This window comes from Cercospora beticola, chromosome 3 (genome assembly GCF_033473495.1).
Source record: "Cercospora beticola chromosome 3, complete sequence".
Taxonomy (NCBI): Eukaryota; Fungi; Ascomycota; class Dothideomycetes; order Mycosphaerellales; family Mycosphaerellaceae; genus Cercospora; species Cercospora beticola.
In genome coordinates, this window is record NC_088937.1 from 2258090 (window position 1) to 2274696 (window position 16607).

The 16607-nt window shown below is 52.8% G+C and overlaps 8 protein-coding genes across 8 annotated transcripts; 3 read left to right on the top strand and 5 right to left on the bottom strand.

Annotated features, from left to right (window-relative positions):
• Positions 1–82: 82 nt before the first annotated feature.
• RHO25_004863 (uncharacterized protein) lies at positions 83–670 on the bottom strand (the record flags this gene model as incomplete). Its single annotated transcript, XM_023595776.2, has 1 exon — positions 83–670. One exon carries the CDS (start codon positions 668–670, stop codon positions 83–85), a length of 588 nt encoding a protein of 195 aa, XP_023456473.1.
• Positions 671–905: 235 nt separating this feature from the next.
• Positions 906–4136, top strand: RHO25_004864 (uncharacterized protein; the record flags this gene model as incomplete). The annotated part of the gene is made up of 1 exon (XM_023595777.2): positions 906–4136. One exon carries the CDS (start codon positions 906–908, stop codon positions 4134–4136), a length of 3231 nt encoding a protein of 1076 aa, XP_023456472.1.
• Positions 4137–4467: 331 nt separating this feature from the next.
• RHO25_004865 (uncharacterized protein) lies at positions 4468–6695 on the bottom strand (the record flags this gene model as incomplete). Its single annotated transcript, XM_023595778.1, has 3 exons — positions 4468–4811; positions 4875–6411; positions 6531–6695. The coding sequence occupies 3 exons, from the start codon at positions 6693–6695 to the stop codon at positions 4468–4470; spliced, it is 2046 nt and encodes a 681-aa protein (XP_023457570.1).
• Positions 6696–7291: 596 nt separating this feature from the next.
• Positions 7292–8273, bottom strand: RHO25_004866 (uncharacterized protein; the record flags this gene model as incomplete). The annotated part of the gene is made up of 2 exons (XM_023595779.2): positions 7292–8133; positions 8192–8273. 2 exons carry the CDS (start codon positions 8271–8273, stop codon positions 7292–7294), a joined length of 924 nt encoding a protein of 307 aa, XP_023457571.1.
• A 350-nt stretch (positions 8274–8623) lies between these two features.
• RHO25_004867 (uncharacterized protein) lies at positions 8624–10162 on the bottom strand (the record flags this gene model as incomplete). Its single annotated transcript, XM_023595780.2, has 1 exon — positions 8624–10162. The coding sequence occupies one exon, from the start codon at positions 10160–10162 to the stop codon at positions 8624–8626; it is 1539 nt and encodes a 512-aa protein (XP_023457572.2).
• A 615-nt stretch (positions 10163–10777) lies between these two features.
• RHO25_004868 (uncharacterized protein) lies at positions 10778–11953 on the bottom strand (the record flags this gene model as incomplete). The annotated part of the gene is made up of 1 exon (XM_023595781.2): positions 10778–11953. One exon carries the CDS (start codon positions 11951–11953, stop codon positions 10778–10780), a length of 1176 nt encoding a protein of 391 aa, XP_023457573.1.
• Positions 11954–12445: 492 nt separating this feature from the next.
• RHO25_004869 (uncharacterized protein) lies at positions 12446–13618 on the top strand (the record flags this gene model as incomplete). The annotated part of the gene is made up of 1 exon (XM_023595782.2): positions 12446–13618. The coding sequence occupies one exon, from the start codon at positions 12446–12448 to the stop codon at positions 13616–13618; it is 1173 nt and encodes a 390-aa protein (XP_023457566.1).
• Positions 13619–14222: 604 nt separating this feature from the next.
• RHO25_004870 (uncharacterized protein) lies at positions 14223–16452 on the top strand (the record flags this gene model as incomplete). The annotated part of the gene is made up of 3 exons (XM_023595783.2): positions 14223–15719; positions 15791–15898; positions 15952–16452. 3 exons carry the CDS (start codon positions 14223–14225, stop codon positions 16450–16452), a joined length of 2106 nt encoding a protein of 701 aa, XP_023457567.1.
• Between the last annotated feature and the right edge of the window lie 155 nt (positions 16453–16607).

Genomic DNA, 16607 nt, shown 5'->3' on the forward strand with positions numbered 1-16607 from the left:
AGAACCGACAGATCCAAGTAGCGCTACAGGACGCCACAGAGACCATAGACTTGTACAGTTGAAGCATAGATCGAGCAAAGGCTCAACCAAAGCTGACCCGTTTCCGTAACTTGACCTTCTTGGTCCCATCATCGCCAGATCTGCTGCTCTTTGTTGGCGCATCACCGTCCACATCTCCTGCGCTGCGCCGCCTTTTGCTCTTCTTGCCTTCAGTTTTGATGTTCGCCTTTCTCTCTTCCATCTCGCTCTTCTTGCCAGCCACCCTCTTCTCGGCCTCGATCCTCCTTGCTTCTCTGACTTCTTCCAATTGCCGCGCCTTCATCATCTTACTCTCCAGATTGCCTTCCTTCTCGGCCATGACCATGGCTAGAATTGTGTTCATGCTTTCCTTGTCGTCCACGAACTTTTTGCCCTTCTTTTGATTTGGCGGCTTCGACACACCGGCGGGTACGATTCCGTTCAGTTGAGGCACCTTGAGCTCAGACTCCTTATATCGCTTATGAGGCGGGAGTTTGGACTTCGCAGTACCCTGCTTCGTCTTGACCGTCTTGACTGCAGGAAGTGGTTTGGAAGGTTTCTTCGATTTTGAAGGCCCGCTCGAGGACGTCTTCGATGCGGAACGTTTTGGGCCATTGCTAGGCTTCGTCACTCGATTTTGTTTGGGTGCCATTGTGAGTTGTCGCGTTAGACAGTGCAGCTCTTGCGAGGACGAAGGAAATTTGGGCTTGAGCGGAATAAGGTTGCGGGTGGGCGGAGACAAGTCCGACCCCTGTCAGACGCGATCGCGTGGGCACAAGCGCGACCTCCACTCCACTCTGACTTCGACCGAGACGTCGGCGGAGGGAATGGACAAGAAGAATAGACGATGCTCACAGTATAGCATATGAGGCGGCGGACGGTGCAAGATGCCGTACCAAGACGGCTACGTGCCGGAATATAATTATAGCAATCACTCAGGACAATATGGGCAAGCACAATATGGATTCCAGCAACAGCAGCAGCAGCAGCAACCGCAGCAGCAGCGACCGCCTCAGCAACACACCTACCAACAAAACTGGCACACTCCGTACGCCACGCCTCAGGCCTTCGATCCGAGCCAAGGCCAGGCATCATTCTACCAAACGCCGAACCAGCCTGCACGCCAACAACAGTACTTGTCGCCACCATCTCAGCCTGCCCTCATACAGCAAAACGTGCAATACTCACCGGACCCGCTGCATCACTTCCAGCCGCCACCTCAGCCGAGACAACAGCAGCAACAGGCTTTCTACGCACAGCAACAGGCCAAGCAAGCTCAGAGACCGCTGTCTCAGTCGTCTCAAACTCAGCAGACGCCCCGTCCACAAGGATCTCACAGGCAGCCAGTGGCATCACCTCAATGGACCCAATATCCCTCCTCGCCGTCACCGTATGAGACATCAGGGCCATCTAGCAGGGCACCAACAAGCAACAGTCCCTATGCAACGGCACAGCAAGCTCAGCAACAGCAGCAGCCGCCGCCGCCGCAGCGATCTCATCAACAAGTCTCTCATCCTGGACAACCGTCCTCGCAGATGGCCCAGGGGCAAAAGAACAGGCCAATGCCGAGTCAACAGCACAGTCAAGCGCGAATGCCTTCGCAAGCTATGCCCTCGCAACCCCACAAGCAAAGCGGGAGCTCGCAGCAGCGACCATCTCCTGTTGTGCAGAACCGGGTCATGAATGACAGGCCCAGTCAACCTACTGTCGGACAATTTGTACAACACAACAATCTCCAGCAGGTGGATCCTAGCGTGGCTCACAGCTTCCATGAAGTCAACACGCCCACACAAGCCAAGCGACCATCGGTGCCACAGAACAATTTCAGACCACCATCATCGTCCCGTCAGGTCCAGTCTACTCCGTCAACCATCACGGTTGATCCCTCTATGCTGCAGCGACCAAATTCCACGATCAAGGCCCAGCCTCAACGCCCGTCGATCAAGCTTGAGCGACCAGAAGTCCGTTCCCCAAAGCGTAGAAGATCCAATGACGGCACTGCTCTTCCGATCGATAATCAGCCTGAGCGGCATGCCGCATCCGTCAAGCACGAGCCGGAGTCAAAGTCGTCCCGACAAATGCTCCAGTCCAAGCCGGTCCCTGCTTCTTCGCCACTAACGGAGCTAGCATCTTCCCAACTGCCACCTACGCCCACGCCGTTGACAAGCGTCGATTACCAAGCCGCTCTGCTTGCTCTCTCTGACGAATACATCAGTGCTGCGTATAGCATGACTGGCCCTCTGTCCGGGAAGGAGGCATCTGACGAGTTATTGGACCAATACCAGAATTTGCTGTCAACAGGGCTAGGCTGTCTTGACTCAGTGCTCAAAAACTACCGCATCTCTGACCCGCGCAAAGAGGCACGCATCCGGCTGAGATATGCTAGCCTTCTCTATGAAGAGACAGAAAACTTGACTGACGCGGAAGAGTGCCTCAGTAAAGGAATTTCTTTGTGCGAGCGTGCGCGGTTAACAGACCTCAAATATGCCATGCATCACTTGACAGCGAGGATTTGGTTCAAAAGCCGCAAATTCAAGACGGCCATGAAGACCGTGGAGAGGATGACAGCCGAAGTTGAGAAATTGCAGCTCCTGCATTGGGTGTACGCATTCCACTTCCTGCGTGTATCTTTTGGACTTCAGATTCCAGACAACCACCACGAAACAGTCTCACTGGTCCGTTACTTGAGCGCACTGTCGGCCGTGGCGACCAGACACTATCACGTCTCTGTGCAGATCGTTGCTCATACCATTGAAGCGCTGGTACATCTAAGGGCTCGCACGTCTGATAGCATCGATCTTGCGAACCGGGCGATGGCTTCCGCGCGAATGCATCAGTTGACACCTGAAATGCAAGCAATGCCGCAGGTCAAAGCTCTTTTGAATTACCTCGACGTCGGATGTTCCCTCACTCGTTTCAACCGCAAGGTGGCTGACTCAAAAGTGCAAGCGATGCAATTGGAGCTCGATCAAGGCACGCACGATGAAGCATGGACCAATAGAGATGGTTGCGCGCTTCACATCAGTCTTGGTCACAGCAAAGATGCTGAGTTGGAGGCCGACTCAGGCGGAGTTTTCCAGCAGGGTCCGAATGGTGATGTGTGTCTCGCATTCTCATGGCTCACGAAACAGCAGGCATACGCTGTTGGCTATTTGATCAGTGGTTTGTCAAAACTTGACGGCAGTACAGGACCAGAGGCAGCAAAATATCTGAGCCACGTCGTTACTATGAGTAGGACGGTACCAAAGGATATGTCACTCTCCTTGAGTGCTGCGACGTCGAGATGGCACATGCAAGTCTCACTACGGGCGACAGCGAGGCTCTATATTGCATTCGCTTTTTGTGGCATCTCGGACTGGCCTCACGCAATTAATGCACTGCAGGCTTATCGTGAGAAGGACGTTCCACAGCTCGAAGGCGCACCCGATGCTGCTTTTACAACACTGGCCACATACCTCGATGCTGTCGTCAAGCACGGCTCAGGGGATCTTGAAGAGGCGTTGCGACTGTACCGCTCCCCTGCGCTGCAGGTACCCTTACTCGGCAGCACAGAAAGCGGGATGGCTCCGATGAACCCAATCAAAGTCCTTTCGGCACTGAATAGCGTGGAAATTCTTCATTCACAGGGCAAGAGTAAAGAGGCTGGCCTGTTGTTAGACTGGACCGAACCTTACTGCGTCGTGACTAGGAATAGTGATGGCGGCGAGCACGGCAGCAGAGCAATGGAGTCACTCTTTTGTATGCTCAAGGCTGTGGCCTCGCAGCGAGCGGGAGGATTGATCATTGACACCAAGTCTATTCTGCAACGCAGCGTCAAAGCTGCTCAGGCTGTTGGGAACGATCAACTTCTGATGTGTGTCATGAACATTATGACCGACGCATGGTTCAAGAACATTGTCGGACAGCAAGCCGTCAGCTCTGGTAAATCAGCGCGCGGACTCGCTGGCAAGAATAACAATAAGTTGTGGAGAGCCGTGGGAACTCGAATGTACGCTGATACGCTTGAGCTGAGCGGACAATTGGGACAGGCCGAGGAGATGAGACAGGATGCCCAACAGCTCATGGCAAACCTGCCACCGAACCTGCGAGACGCGTTCCAAAAAGGGAAGACGAATTGATTGTCAGCGGGCATGTGTTCAAGATCGTTCTGTTCAGACGGCCTTCGAGCCGTGTATGCTTGCTATGACTGGTAGCTGATGGCTGAGACCCAATTGCTCGCAAATATAATGTAATGCATGTAAGATGATACCCAGGAGAAATGTTTGCAACACGAGAATTGTTCCTCTCATCTTTGAATTGATGGGCAGACCGCCTTGCTTTTTCTGACGAGGTGAAAGATATACATAACTGTAGGGTCTGGCCATGAATACCACTGACCTCTGAGACTCATGAGAGAGACGCCCCTCTTCAGTCGTCTACGAACGCCCGATGCCAACCGTGTCTACGCAACTATTGCCCTTCTACATCCTCCCTCGTGATACTCAATACATCCCGCACATGACTCGCTTGCAGTGGCATACCACCATTATCTTGCGCCAACAACCGCGACATTTTCACGACGTTTTTGATCTGCCTCCCGTTGATCTCTTCTTTCGCAAATTCTGAGATCTCGGAATCAGAAACTTCAGAGCCACGAAGGAAATTCTTCCAGATGTCCTCTCGAAATTGATGGTCGAGGGGTTTGAAGGGCAGACTTAGATGGATTCGGGAATAGAATGCATCGTCGAAATTTACTGCGCGGTTGGTTGTGAGGATGAGGATTCCGCGGTAGTATTCGAGGATGCGGAGGAAGGCTATGCCATTGTCAGTATGGATTTTACAGTGCATGTTCTTGTGTGATGTTGATGGATGCTCACCTGCTACACGCTTATTGCGTTCTCGAGCGCCAGGCGTGTCTTGAGGAGCTCGTTTCTCGAGAAATGCATCCGCCTCATCCAGCAGCAAGACTGCATCCCAGGAGGCAGCTAACCGAAGCACGGATGGAAATTGGTGTTCTATGTCTTTCGCGCTATCGCCAAGCTCGTTCGCGCTGACTGCGTATAGTGGGATCCTCAGGTGGTCTGCCACAGATTCTGCTGTCAGAGTTTTGCCCGTTCCAGGAGGGCCACTGAGAAGCATGATGAGCCCCTGCCCCTTGCCTTGCACCACATCGTCGAAGTCTTGCTTGTGAAGTTTCTGTTGTCGGACTAGTGCTTCCAGTAGACGCTTCCTGGCCGGCGGCACGACAAGAGACTCGAATGCATTGTCGTTCCATCGGATAGGCGAAATGTTATCGACTTCGAATTCAGCCCAGCATTTTGAACCAAGCAAGTACCCGCGAACGACAGATCGACAGAAGACTTCTGGTCGGAGGCCAAAAAGAGCTTCGGTCCACCGATGGTTCTTGAGTAATGAATCATCATCAGTTTCATTCGGTTCCAGAGGGCTCAATTTGTTTGGACCCAGGCTGAGCACGATGTGCATATTCAGGATGTGCATTATTGAAAGAAGCCCCGTCTCTTCCTTGTTGTTATCCGCTTCTCGGGCTATTTTCGTATGCGGATCTCGCTGCAGCAAAAATTCGAGTTTATGCGGAGAGGTGTAGACTGTCGGACTATACTGACTGGCCTGCTGCGAGTGCACTTTAGGTTCGATCATCAAGCGCTCATTCACGAAGACTTCGACGTCCTCGAAATCGTAGTCACCGCTCTTGTTGAGTCGCACCGATCCATCGTAGGATCTGTAGGCTGGTGCCTGACTCGTCAAATCAACGGCTACACTGCCACGCTCGTAAAGAGTGTCCAAGACGGTCCCTGCATTTTCGTAATAGTGGAATGGTATGACAGGCAACGCGAGAATTTTCGTGCTTCCAGAAAAGGCAGACATAAATCTTGCTGATTTCTGCCAGCCGTATCTTGAACCATCGTAGTCCAGACTAAGAAGGTGGACAGCGAGAGTTGGAGGGTGCTCGGCCATCAAGTATTTGTAGCTGTCGACTAGAAAGCAATGCGTCTTGCCATTGATGTCGGAAAACACAGGACACCCAGGAGGAAACAGAGTCCAGAGCAGGCTGAAAGTCGTGTTTCCATTATTCGCAAGACTTTGGGCGTCCGCTATAGAGTCCTTGAACTCATCCCCAAGTACTTCTACCAAAGCATTGATTTGTTCTGCCTGCTCGCTGTGATTCTGGTGGGCCTTGTCGTTGGCCGATACCAGAGATGCCCAATGATGGAAAAATGGATGGAACGGACTCTTGAATTCAAGATCTTGTGCATCGATATTCTCGCCCGGATAGTTTCCAAGCAGGCCACGCACCAGCTGCCTCAATGATGGACTTTGCACATTGATTGCTGCCAGGAATAGCTCCAATGTTGCTCTGACGCCTTCTGATCTCCTACCCTGATATCTTGTCACCTAGCGCAAGCCGTGAGGTTAGTATGACCCCAAAAAGCTCTGTATGAAAGTGATTCCAGTATTTATACCAGGATTTATGCCCTTTTCGTGTCTGGCATGAGAACTTCGCAGAGGCTTACCAAAGCGTGGTCTGGTGTTTTGCTTGCTGTCTTGCTAAGGTATTCCGGGCACTCGTCAAGCCAAGTGAGACCTCCGCGTTCATGAGGTATCCCAAAGAGCTCCTTGACCATCGATGGCTGAACGCCTTTGCCCGCAACTCCAACTCCGTTTGTCTGGCCGTCCATCGCTGTATTGACCGAAGGGCATACTTCTGGCCTCTTCAGAATTCTGCGATAAGGACATGCTTTAGATCTTGTTGATCTCGCAGCCAGAATTGAGGGGTACTTTACGCATCGCTCCGGTGGTCCAGCCTTTCTGTTTTCTTTTGGATGAGATTTGGGATCGGCTCCCGTCACGAGGCACATCCATCTGCCTCTGAGATCATCACCACAACCAAGGCATCGCGGTGCGCTCCGCAGAAGTCTTTTCGACATGTCTCCAGATGAGTGCAGAACTGGTCGCTGCCAAGCTTCGTGTGTTGTTTGCCTTGTTGACGTTGTTGACGCTGCACCAACTATGACAGAAGTGATTGCTCGCATTGCTCGGCTGCTTCGGCACTGAGTTGAGATGATTCGTGAGCTATACAATTAGCATCTTGCGTTGTAGGTCTATGTACAACTTCATAAGAATGCAATCAAGTGAAATTACAAAACGCTCATACAAACTCGTCTGTGCTGCATGTCAGACGTACCCTTCTACTCATCAACAAATGCCCCATTCATGCTCTATCGTAGGCAACGTGGTGATCCATTGCGCCAAAACGCCTTGCTTGCTGCAGGTCTCACAATTTGTTGTTGATGAGCGGGATAAGTGTCTGTGCCAGCCAGAAAGAGAATGTGAGTTTAGGTCCAGTCATCAGCAGCTTGGGCACCAGGCCCTTGAAGAAGGACGATGGTCCTTCATGTCGAGCCATGTCGGAAACAATCTTTAAGCCGGACTTCTTGACTTCGAAGTTCTGGTTCTGGATTCTTGTCTTGACAACATCCAAGGGCGCAGAGACGATGAGCGACGCGCTTGAACCTGCGACCGACGCGACGAAGTTTTGCAACCATGTGGCCTTGTTGTAGTCCTCGAGCTTGTACAGATATTGTTTCGCGGCCGCTGAACCACCGAAGAGCGCAAAAGAGCCAGGCGCGTTTCGAGCAGCTGTCCATCCCCATCCCCGGTAAAGCGCGAAACCCTCGTCAGCGACAATTCTCAACACGCCTCGTCCACGGAAAGCCTCCGGATTTGTCTGTCTCTTGATTTTCAATACATCCAACGGGAGCAGGACAATCTCTCCAATTCCAATGATCGATCCAGCAGTCGCGTGCATGATAGCCTTTCCATTACCCTTGCCAAATGTGTTCTCGAATGCCGCGCCGTGGTTCTTCGACAAGTAATCGCGGACAAATGGTTGTCCTCCATACTTGTACACTCTCTGCAAGATTTTATATGCTGCCGCGTATCCGAGACCGGGGAAGAGGGTGAAGAATCGTCGCACGAAAGGTTCGCCGGCGTGTTTGCGGAAAATGACCTCGTTGAGCTGTCCGGCTCCTGAGATTTTGCCCTGGTTGGACATCAATCGCTTGGCTATCGTATCGACGGGGTGGAAGACAGCGAGTTCGGCGATACCAGCAGAACCTACAATGGCGTGTCAGTGCATATTACTCGAGTAGTCGAGTGCATGTCGGCATCGTACCAGCGCCGAGGACTCGCGCGACACCGGATTCCTTCTCAACCTGGCCAGCGCCGGCCTTGGGCGATGGAAGCGACGGCGACATAGCGAATGTGTGGTCTTGATAACCTGGCTGATTGATGCTTGAGTGTCGGCCGTGCGAGAGTAGTGAAGAAAGTCGAGCAGCACGCAAGAGCTCAGATAATTTTGTCCGAGTCGGAAACTGCCCATGCGCCGAAGCTTCAGCAAGGACCCCTGTTTCTCTGCACTCTCCACCGAGTCCACGTGCTCCATCACCACATTCTGAACATTACTTTCTGCCAAGCCATCGAATCAGAGTTGCATTGAGGGTGAAGTAAGTATGGAGAAAGGATGAATACTGGATCGGACCCATGATACGAACAAAAGTCTAGCTGATGAGCGAAGACTGTTTCTGTGGCATTACAAACAACAAGCTCACTCCTCCGGCACAGCACCTGTATACTCTGATCCTCTCATCTTGACTTTCACCAACACCGGAGTTCTCAGATCCGAATCACCATGACTAACTACCACCATAGGCTCATCACTGTTCACAAATTCGAACTCGTAACACCTCAACAACGTCGTGAACATCTTCAAAATATTCGCATTCGCCAGATTCTGACCCACACAGGCTCTCTTCCCGACAGAAAAGGGTATCACAAGACTTTCCAATCCCTTGGCTCTCTTCTCATCATACCATCTTGCTGGATCGAAATCGCCATGATCTTCACCCCAGACTGCTTTGTTGTGATGGAAAGCGTGGATATTCATGCTCACCTGTGTACCAGCTGGAACAAAGTGTCCCGCGATCGTTGCGCCCCCAATAGGAACAACGCGAGGCATGTTGAATGTTCCCACAGGGTCCTTGCGAAAGTTCTCCAGAATGCAGATGTTAACGAATTCGAGCTTTTCCTCGAGTCCCATGATTTTGTAACAAGGCTCTTCTGCGCTGAGCGCTGGTAGATTCCGATCTATCTCCTCAACACATTGCTGAAGGTACTCTGGATGCCGGGCGAGATTGGCGAACAGCAAATGTAATGTGTTGCCCGTGGTATGTGTCCCACCCACGATGAGATCGATGCATTCTGCCATGATTTGGTCGTGTGACAACTTCTTGCCCGATCCTTCTTCTGTTGCCGCGATAATTCTGCCAAGAATGTCTGGCTCCTCTGTTGGCATTGCTGATCTTCTCTGGATGTTTTCGCTTGCCATTCTTATGACTGTGTTGCGCCCCTCGAGCAGTTCCGCCATCTCTGCGGATGGCGGTACATGGTCCCTTATCCATTCTAAGAAGGGAGCGAGCCAGGGAGCCGAGCCTGCAACGCAGTTTGCCCACAGGAACTCCGAGACGCGAGGGATCTTTTTAGGGTCTTCTGCATGCTGATTGCCCAACGGCTGAGAGAATGCAAGACATCCTAGAATGTCAACGATGGCATATGTGATGTATCTCCTCAGGTCGGAGACTTCCTGCGACTCTGCAAAGCGGTCCAGCTGCTTTCGGAGAACGGCATAGCGAGAGTCAATGATAGACTCATACTCCCTGATCGACTTCTCCGAGAAATTAGCGCCGAATCTTCGTTTACGTCTGGCATGAATTCCTTCATCGGGCTCGGCGAAGAGCCCCGGATTTCTTTGATCAAAGCCTTTGTAGAATTCTCCCTTCTGCCAACCCCTTTTATAGATATCATTGACTGCCTCCAGCCGATTGAAGTGTAGATCGTTTGGCGCGATGCGGACCACGTCTCCGTACTTTTCGTGCAAACGAATCATCTCCTCTGGAATGCGATCGTTCCATGTTGCCCACATTTTGTACAAGTCCGTCAGCGAGCAAATCAGTGGACCCGCGTACTTTGCGAGAGGATGGAATTGCCGCTGGTATATTGTGTAGGATGCGAGTAATACAACGAAGAGGGACACAAATATCGCAACAGGACCATTCTGGAAAGACTCGAACAGTGCTGGCAATCCCATAATTTGTTGGCAAGACCTACTCATTCTGGGTGAGAGTTTGACGGCTTGAATACGCCAACAGCTGGTCTTCCCTATCTACTCGGAGAAGGGATACTTCTGGGCTATTGCTTTGTAATGGAGCTGAGATTCGGCTGTTGCTCGAGGCTTACGGCTCCTATAGCTCTGATCCTCATATTGCGCCAAGAGCTAACATGACGAAACCCTAATCAATCCTATCTCAGCTGGCTGTTGTGTAAGCTCGGTCTGCTTCCTTCCAATTGCCAGCGACTCAGATCGCAAGATCTTTCCCCACTTGCCGAGTGCCACCTTTGTCGGTAACCTTCGACATTGGTAAATAAGAGCGGCGGCATAGATGCTCAACACTCTGCTCGCTTGCTGACGGGAGACGATGTCGTCGGACCCTCGCCAAAAGTGTCGGTGATGATCTTAAGCCAACAACGGGAGGGTTCATACGGAACATAGCGTTCGCAGCGCTCAGTTGCTGTTCAGGTCGTTGTGCTCATGTGTATGGTGACCTTGACCGCTTGTGTGATGATGCCGAAATACACATTCTTGGTAGGCCAGATGTCAAGACAATACCCAACAGAAGTCGAGATGATCGGCAAGTCTGTTGGCTCAGCTGGCTTTCGGCGTCGGTGCAGTACTGGGACCAGGAGTGGTGGGCGAAGGACCCGCACTGCTCATGCCCTTCTTTCGGTCTTTCTTCCTTTTCCCTCCGGATGCGCTGTTCTTGCGCTTTTCTTCGGCCTTCAGCTTGGTCTCAGTGGAAAAGGCAGCCGGTGCAACAGCCTTGTCTGCCTTGGGAGACGCACTGTCTTGTCTCGGAGAGACACCGCGACTATTTGACGCCAGTTCTTTTTTCGCACGAGCTTCTGCTGCTGCAGCTTCTTCCTCTGCCCCGCGCTTCTTCACTGCAGCTTCTGTCATAGCAAATTTGAAATTCCCAGGCTCACCCACGAGCGGATTTTCATCAGTGTAGTCGTGCGCATACTTGATGGACATGGCTAATGAGCTTGCCAAGAGCCGAGTTTGATCATGGTCTGAAGTTGCCTTGGAGGTTGACACGTTTGAGTCCGGAAGCAGAGATCCTGAACGGAACGATTGCGAGTCTAGGCCCGGTACGACGCTGCCTTCTCGCGACCCAGCCGGCGACCCAGCTATAGAGCCTGTCCCGATTCGCTTCGATGGTTGGCTAGGTGGCAGATAAGTGTAGCCGGTCGCAGGTGCGTACCTGGGCAGTATTGATGTAGTATCAATGAATTTGTTGAGGCTGCTTGCAGCAGAGAGGAGTCGGTTTTCCACTACATCAAACATGTTCGGCGCTTGATATACATTCTGACCCATGGTATAATATGTGCCCAGTACGGTCAACTCCCAATTGCCTTCGAGTATCACACCAGGAGGTCGTACTCGCGCTCCAGATGGAGCTCGCTGGCGATCTTGCTTGCGAATCACATAGACGCCCGTGGTGACCCCTTGCGCAGCGAGTTCCTTGTCTGCTACCGGCTGTGGGTCTTGGACAATCATGTACTCGAGACCTACTCTTCCCCTCAAGTTGTCCTCCAGCGCCTTGCGGTTGTTGCACATGTCGTGAGTCGGGCTATGAAACTTGCCTTGCTCGAAGAGCAGCCCGTTCTTGCTGCTCCACTCGAAGAAGGGCGACTCGCTCATGTAACGATGGATCATGTTCTCGTCCATAGCCTTCTGGCCCATGGTGTTTACCCACCACTCAATGAGCGGTGGGAAGGTGTAGACCTGTTCATCCAGTTGTGTGGCAGATGTGGTCGCCATGTTGGGCAAATCAGTGGCCGCGAGGCGTAGAGCAAGTTGGACGGTTGTCGAAGTGCGAGCTCAGCCAGTCCTACTGTGCGCGGCCTGCTGACGCGCGAATCGATCCCCACCAGCACCACGAGAATCACTAGTGCTTCCCTCACAGCAGTGCATTCACCAGGAGCGATGTGGTTTTGCCGGCATGCGATCAAGCTCAAGCAAACAGTCGCTGTCATGTGAAAGTCAGAGAGGGACGACGAACGTGCGAGCTGGCGTGCCTGCTTAGCCGCGTCGATGTCGTCCAAGCTTTCTGCTAGTTAACCGAAACTCAATCGCTTCTGCGACAGCGACCCTTGCATGTCGCGGCGGCCTTTTGATTCGCTCTCACGGTCTCAATATCGGATGCATCACAGAGACTCCCCATCGTAGCATCGCTCTCCCGTGAACAAGGGCAAGAGTAGCATGGTCGTCTGATTTGCTCCCGAGCTCCACGCCGCGGGAGAAAGCGACGACATGTCTGCTCCCAGTGAGATCAAGCTACCGCGAATACCCAAGTTTCCCACGCATAATGCTCCGCGCGTATGGTTCTTGACATGCGCCAACAGCCCCATTGGCATCTCCCTCTGCAGACACTTGCTGGCACACGGCGATTATGTCACGGCGGGCGTGCAGCCCACAGAGTTTGAAAGAGAAGAAGAGAGGAGCAGAGACTTCAAGGACTTCTTGGAAGAGCTGAGCGCCCCTCCTGCCGCCAGAGATGGCCAGGATGACGATGATGAGCCCGATGAGCAGGGAAAGACGTCGAGAAGGGAAAAGGGAAAAGAGAGATTGGAGAAAGAGCAGCGCGAACGAGAGCTGTGGAAGAGTAGACTGCGTGTTGTAGCGCTGGATGTCAAGATTATGGGTCAGTGCCAGTCTGCAGTAGCAGAAGCTGTGCGCTGCTTCGGACGAGTCGACATCTTATTCTGCTGCCATTCTGAGATCGTGGTGGGCACGGTAGAGGAGCTTTCGCAGAGCCCTAGGACTCTGAGCTTGGTCAAGGATCAATTCGAGATGAACTTCTTTGGACCCGTAAATATCATCAAGGCGACGCTGCCTGTCTTCCGAGAGAAGAAGAACGGCCATATTGTGCTGATGACAGCTGTTACAGGACATCTAGGTACTCCTGGTCTGAGCATGTACTGCGCGAGCCAGTGGGCTATCGAAGGCTACTGCGACAGTCTGGCGTATGAGATTGCTCCATTCAATATCCGAATGACCATCGTGCAGCCAAACATGGAGGTCAATGTTCTTACCCACCGCATTACCTCAGCACCTCCGATGGTCTGCTATACCGACGAGAACAATCCAGCACCGCTGTCGCGAAACATTCTCTCCTCTCTACTGGACAAGATCGAAGGCTCAGCTGAGCCAACTACTGGTGATCAGCTGTATTCGAGCGAGGTCAAGAGCCTCTACGCCCCGCTCAGCAGAGGTATGAAGGAGCGACTCGTGGCCGAGACTGTGCACGCAGTCGCAGCCATCGGCGGCCACGACAATCCGCCCGCTCGGCATATTGTGGGCGTCGAAGGCGTCACAGCTGTAAAAGAGAAACTCAAGACTGTCAGCGAAGAACTAGAGGACTTCGTCGAGTGTTCATGCGCCGCTGACATTGATAGGAACGGCGACATTCCCACACCAGGCTGAGGCGCATTCGGAGAAGCACATTGTTGCCAGCGAATGGGCGTTCTATGCTGGCCGTGACCGGCATTTTGCACAAACTGCATGCGAGCATGTACCTGGTTCAGAGCTCGGATGCTTGCGTGTGAATGGTATGCCGAGCATGCAATCCTCCGATGCACGCGACCCAGACTGGAAGCAAGCGCTGACCACTGCAGCCGATGCGCAGATACTGCCATGGCCAACGCAGCTTCGCCACACTGCCTGCGGTGGCGATGTGCGTTTGTTGGTCATTGGCAAAGCCGCGCATGTGCTCTCGGTGTTTGATGGAGTAACAAAGTCGCCGCGTGGAGAAGGAGAAGCGTGGGCGGAAGTACCCCACAACCAGCATTAGCGCCGCCCTAAGTGTAGACGCTTTACACCATCGCCTTTCTTGCGAGTCGTCACTGAGAACCTTCGCTCCCGCTGACGCCGACTTGACCAAAACACGATTCACGATACCTTCGAGAGCCATCATCGCGTGGCTGCACATCCGCTACCGTTCGAGGCACATGCTGGCATGACAAGAGTTACGAGTGAGAAGGACCGCGTCGGCTTTAGGGGCGAGCGGGGCGCGGCGTGATTGGTAGAAATGGCTTCAGAGACACAACCGGCGCAAGTTGCGCCCACGGCGTCACCGCCCGAGAAGAATGGTAGCAGTGGTGGCAGCGCACCAAAGCAACCGCTGAAGAGGGCATGCGATTGCTGCCGTAAGCGCAAGGTGCGATGCGACGGACAGGACCCATGCACACCGTGCAAGAAAGCCAGCATCCGCTGTGCTTATTTGGCCATACCTAAGAAGAAGGGGCCGAAGGGCCTAAGGAGTGCGCGAGTGCTACATGCACTGAGGCGTATAGACGACGATGCATCGTCGAACACACACAGCTCGGCCAGTCCGCCCTCTCCTCGTCAGGCTTTTGGCAGTAATTGGGGATGGGGGACGAATGGCAGCGTGCCGCCAGGTGCGACACCATATCAAGGACAACACGGTCGAGATGCCATCTATGCGCAGCCCACGAGCGTAGCACCGGACCAGCCGACATATTACCAGCCCATGCCGACTTCAATGCCACAGCCACATGTGCACGCGGTCAAACCGGAGCCACAGACGCAACGGCCACTACCTCCCACACCACCACAGCGCAGCTGGACAGGCAATACACAGCAGACCGCATCGGCTGTCGGAAGCGATGGACACTCGCGCGTATACTCGCCCAGTGCTTCAGAGCATCACAGCCACCGTGCGCTACCCCCAGAGACGTTCCTACCGTTCGTACAGCTCTTCTTCGAGCACATGTTCGCGATAATGCCTATTCTGGATCGATCAGTGTTCCTGGATTCAGGCGTTTATTCCAATCACAATATGAGTTCTGAAATGTATGCTTTCTTGTGTGCGTTGTGCGCAACCACAGTTATTCAGCTGGACACCTCGATACCGCAGCCGCCATCAATACACCCGGTCAAGAGAAACGACGCAGTCTTTGCCGAGGAATGTCTCCGCGAGCGAAAGAATTTCGACTATCCCGAGCAAGCTACGACTTTGAATGTGATGACCAGCTTCTTCCTGTTCTGCTTCTACGGTAATCACGAAAAGCACAATCAGGCCTGGTACTTTTTGCAAGAAAGCATTACCTTCTCGGAAAACATGTGCATGGACGATGAAGAGGAATACGACAAGCTTGACCCGATAGATGCGCAATGGCGACGACGTTTGTACTGGCTACTGCTCATCACCGAGAGAGCCTATGCAGTCCAGCGGAGAAAACGAACTCGACTCAGCGCATCCGTTTCGCTACCAGCTGTATTCGAAAGCGAGGATCCGCAGCTACTGAATGGCTTTGTGAATCTGGCGAATCTGTTTAGTGCTGTCGATGATAGCTTCGTGAGTGCGTGGCGTGGCACTCGGAGAGCCAGTCTGTGTGATGAAGCTTGGCTCGTGCGCACGCAAAAGCAGCTTGACGAAAGCGTGAACGCGAATCTGGTCGGTGCGCTCAGCGAAACGCAACAACTTGACATTAGTATCACGCGCGAATGGTTACACGTGCTGGCTTGGCAAATGGGAGTGAGCAACGGCCTGATCTGGGGTCAGGTAAGATCTTGCCCGTCTCGAAAGTATTGCTACGTCTTGCACATCAGCTAACTCCGTATCCCTTCTTGCAGGGCGAAGCCGGTATGAGACTAGACTATCCAGTTGAGCTGGCACGGAAAGTCGTAGAGATCACTTCCGGAGCAAGTGCGCTTGCTTTGGACTCTCACGGCATTGGCATGGTAAGTTGTGTCAAGTACTATTTTATGCCGGCGGACTATTGACACTTGAATAGGAGCAGAAGATATCTGATATCGCCGGATGCCTTGCAGACGTCTTGCGCTGTACTGCCGGTGATACATCGGCAACGTTTCTTGAAGGCAAGCACTATCTTCATGTGCTGTTGAATCGTCTATCTTCCATGCGCGGCAAAGAATCACGCTATCTGAAGCCTCTGATGGCGAAAGTGGAGGGTTTAGCTGGGTTTGAGATGCAGAGCGTTACACTGCCGCCACCTGACGAGCAGCGACAAATATTCGCGCCGGGAAACAACTCAAATGCCCAGCTGCCAAGCATCTTCAGCACAAACGTCGACGGCAGAACGAGTCCGCAATGGAGCATGAGGCAAAGCGTCAGCATGCTCCGAACACTGAGCATGTGCGGCAATCTCGGAATGCCAAACATCGCAGTGATGGAAGACGGTGGCTGGGACCAACAGAGGAGACCCAGTGTGAGGCCGCTGGCAGAAGATGAGCTCGGCATGCTTCAACCTTGGTTGCAAGTTGGGCCAATGTGAGCGAAGTACTGAAACATCTGTTGTGCAGGTTATGTTTTACGAGGGACGATTGCATGAAACGAGGGCATCTGGTGCAAACAGCGTGCGAGCGCTTTACGAATATACGACTCAAACGTGTACACATTTCAGCATCCTCCGCACTGTTACTCTCAAGG